Source organism: Zingiber officinale, chromosome 2B (assembly GCF_018446385.1).
Source record: "Zingiber officinale cultivar Zhangliang chromosome 2B, Zo_v1.1, whole genome shotgun sequence".
Taxonomy (NCBI): Eukaryota; Viridiplantae; Streptophyta; class Magnoliopsida; order Zingiberales; family Zingiberaceae; genus Zingiber; species Zingiber officinale.
Genome location: NC_055989.1, coordinates 91,816,831 through 91,819,696, shown reverse-complemented (window position 1 = coordinate 91,819,696; position 2,866 = coordinate 91,816,831). Strand labels below are relative to the sequence as shown.

The following is a 2,866-nucleotide window of genomic DNA, read 5'->3' as shown; positions in this document are numbered from 1 at the left end:
GCGATGCAAATGAATGTAATGATTTTAAATATAAATTAAATATTTTTGAGCTGGCTCGATAAACTCCCGCAACCAATTGTGGTCCATAAAACTAAATTTAAAGTACACAGTGCATTTTTTGAGTTGCCATTCCAAACTCACATAAGCCATCACCATAAAGCACACATTATTTGCATTATATTGAAACATGTATTTCCTCTTCTAATAACCAATAATTGATTTTAATCCATTTAAGTGGTAAAAAATGAATACGTTCGTCCCAACATCCGTGTCAGTCCGTCCCGAAACCAACACAAGAAAGATAAATCATGATGACTGAGAAGACAAATGACAAATGGGGTGAGTTTACATCCCGCCAATCCACCCCGAAAGATTTCAATCCATTTAAGCACTTTGATACCACATATTAACTAAAATATTAACTAAATTTCGTTCTCTTTGTAATAATAGTTAATGAATATATATAGTAGGTAGGTATTTATTGATATTACTGCCGCTCGACAATGGCTGCTCGAAGTGGGTCCTTCATGACGACCGTGAAAGCGAAGGTCTCAGCGGTGGTGGGCGGGAGCTCGCCGGGCACCGGCAGCCACCGGAACTCCCTCACCATCCTGGCGAGCATGAGGTGGATGTGGAGGACGCCGAGGGTGGCGGCGGGGCAGATGCGGCGGCCGGCGCCGAAGGGCATCATGCGGATGCCGCGGGTGCCGGTGACGTCGGTGTCCCAGCCGTCGCCCCCCTGCAGGAAGCGCTCCGGCCGCCACTCACCGGGGTCGGCCCACTTGGAGGGGTCCTCTGTCAACCACGCCGTGTAGAACTCCACGCTGGCGTCCGCCGGGATGCGGTAGCCGCCGAGCTCCGTCTCCCGCGTCGCCGCGTGCGACAGCACGAAGTGGCTCGGCGGATGCCGCCGCATCGTCTCCTTCACCACCGCCTGGATTTCAAATAATAAAAGTAGAAAATTATTAGTAAAATGGGAAGTTAGCAATTTTTTTTAATCTAGATATTTAATTCTTTAAAAAACTAATTTTAACGGCTAATGAAAATTCATCCAGAAAAAAAAAATCCCTTTCCATATATCACACGTGAGATTCAAACTTTACATAAAGTAAGCTGATTGATTAAGTAGTAGTGAATTCATACAGGGGTTTTGGTTTGGTCCGGTTGGTTTTTTTTTAAAAAAAATAAATAAACCGATTGATAAGTTCGTTGAGTGCCGACATTTATGCGGGTATACCTGGAGGTAGGGCATGGCCTCAACGTCGGCTTCGGTTATCTTGCGAGCCTTGTCGGCGCCCACCACCGCGACGATCTCGTCGTAGAGCCGCTGCTGCGCCGCCTGGTCGAGCACCAGGTGGAGCATCGCCCACTCCAACATTGTGGCGCTCGTGTCCGTGCCGGCGCTCATCACCTCCGAGCAGAGCGTCACCAGCTCCTCCTCCCCCAGCCGCCCCTTCCCGGCCAACTCCATCCCCAGCAGCGAGTCCACGTACGCCTCCCCTTCCTCGCTCACCATCTCCCACTGAGAGTTCAATCTGCCCCCTTCCTCCTGCTTCTTCCCTCCGGCCTCCACGAACGCCCTCCGCGCCCTTACCAGCGGCGCCAGGCACTCCATCTGCCGCTTCCGTAGCTTCCTCGCCTCCGCCAGCTGCCCGCGGAAGAAGGGCGTGAACACAGGCAGGAAGTCTGGAAGCTTTGGCGTCGTCATCATCATAACCTTGTCGAGGACCAATGCAGGGTATTAGCGAAGAGTTCTCTATCTGTTTGTTACAATGTGTACTCTGAACTTACCTCCTTGAGCACCTCCTCGACGAGGCGGACGTGCTCCTCGGGGACGCGCGCGCCGAAGCAGATGCAGACGAGGATGCTGCAGACGGTGAGGCGGCAGTTGGCCATGACCTGCACCGCGCCGGCGACCGCAAACTCGGCGCGGAGGCGAGCGAGGTGGTTGGCCATGGCCCAGTCCCGGATCCACCCGAACTGCTTCACCCGCGTGGGCGTCACGAGCTCCGTCACGAAGTTGCGGCGCAGGGCGCGCCAGAGCGGGCCGTACGTCGCGGAGTTGACGGTGCACTTGCCGGAGCTGAAGAGGAGGCGGGTGGGCGAGTCGGCGGGGCGGCTGGCGAAGAGCGGGCCCTTCTGGACCAGCGCCTCGTGGATGAGATCGGCGGAGGTGACGACGATGAGCGTGCGCTGCCCCATGCGCATGGTGAAAATGGGGCCGTACTTCAGCCTGAGGTCGCGGGCGACGTACATGAAGGGCCGCCGCTGGAGGATGACCTGGAAGAGATTTCCGACCACGGGCCACCCAGGAGGCCCTGGCGGCAGACCCTCCGGGATGCGTGAACAGCGCCGCCACCACGCGGCCGTCAGCACGGCGGCGGCAACGAGGTACAAGAAGTTGATGAAGTCCATGTGTTTGTAGTAATGCCGCAAGGAAACAGAGTGCTTTTGAGCAACACTGTGTGTGTGTGTGTGAAGCAAGAGAAAGGAGGGAGGGTGTGGCTTTAAGGGAGAGCGGGGGAGGGACGGGAAGACGCAGAGGACGAAGAAATGAATGCAGATTTTAATGGAGGGAGAGTAGTTGGAGGTCACAGGTCGGAGAGTAACGTTCGACCTCATTGGTGACTCTGCTATATACAATGCTTAGGACCAGAGATATGGCAAATGTCGTTGCTAAATAAATTTAGATCAAGTTTAACAAATTAACTCATTCGGATAAAGAGCTTCTCTGTGAGTTGTGTTGAGTTGTGTTGTGGTAGTTACACATTGAATGGATGTTGGTCATATGAGAGAATCCATCCAGTTTCGATGAAAGGACCAACTTTTAATATTTTTGAGAGTTGAGATCGTGAAGTCAGTTAAT

At 53.1% G+C, this 2,866-nt stretch overlaps 1 protein-coding gene across 1 annotated transcript; it reads right to left on the bottom strand.

The window, feature by feature from the left end:
• Positions 1 to 328: 328 nt before the first annotated feature.
• On the bottom strand, positions 329 to 2,476 carry LOC122046349 (cytochrome P450 77A3-like). Its single transcript, XM_042606999.1, has 3 exons — positions 1,792 to 2,476; positions 1,238 to 1,717; positions 329 to 934 (listed from the first exon to the last, which is right to left on the bottom strand). Exons 1-3 carry the CDS (start codon positions 2,413 to 2,415, stop codon positions 488 to 490), a joined length of 1,551 nt encoding a protein of 516 aa, XP_042462933.1. The 5' UTR covers positions 2,416 to 2,476; the 3' UTR covers positions 329 to 487.
• Between the last annotated feature and the right edge of the window lie 390 nt (positions 2,477 to 2,866).

What these genes read in the sequence shown, in the direction of transcription:
- LOC122046349 (XM_042606999.1), bottom strand. Translation starts at nt 2,415, where the DNA reads ATGGACTTCATCAACTTCTTGTACCTCGTTGCCGCCGCCGTGCTGACG. An exon ending in TCGAGGAGGTGCTCAAGGAG is followed by an intron (nt 1,718 to 1,791) that starts GTAAGTTCAGAG and finishes GTCCTCGACAAG; the next exon opens with GTTATGATGATGACGACGCC. An exon ending in AGGCCATGCCCTACCTCCAG is followed by an intron (nt 935 to 1,237) that starts GTATACCCGCAT and finishes TTTGAAATCCAG; the next exon opens with GCGGTGGTGAAGGAGACGAT.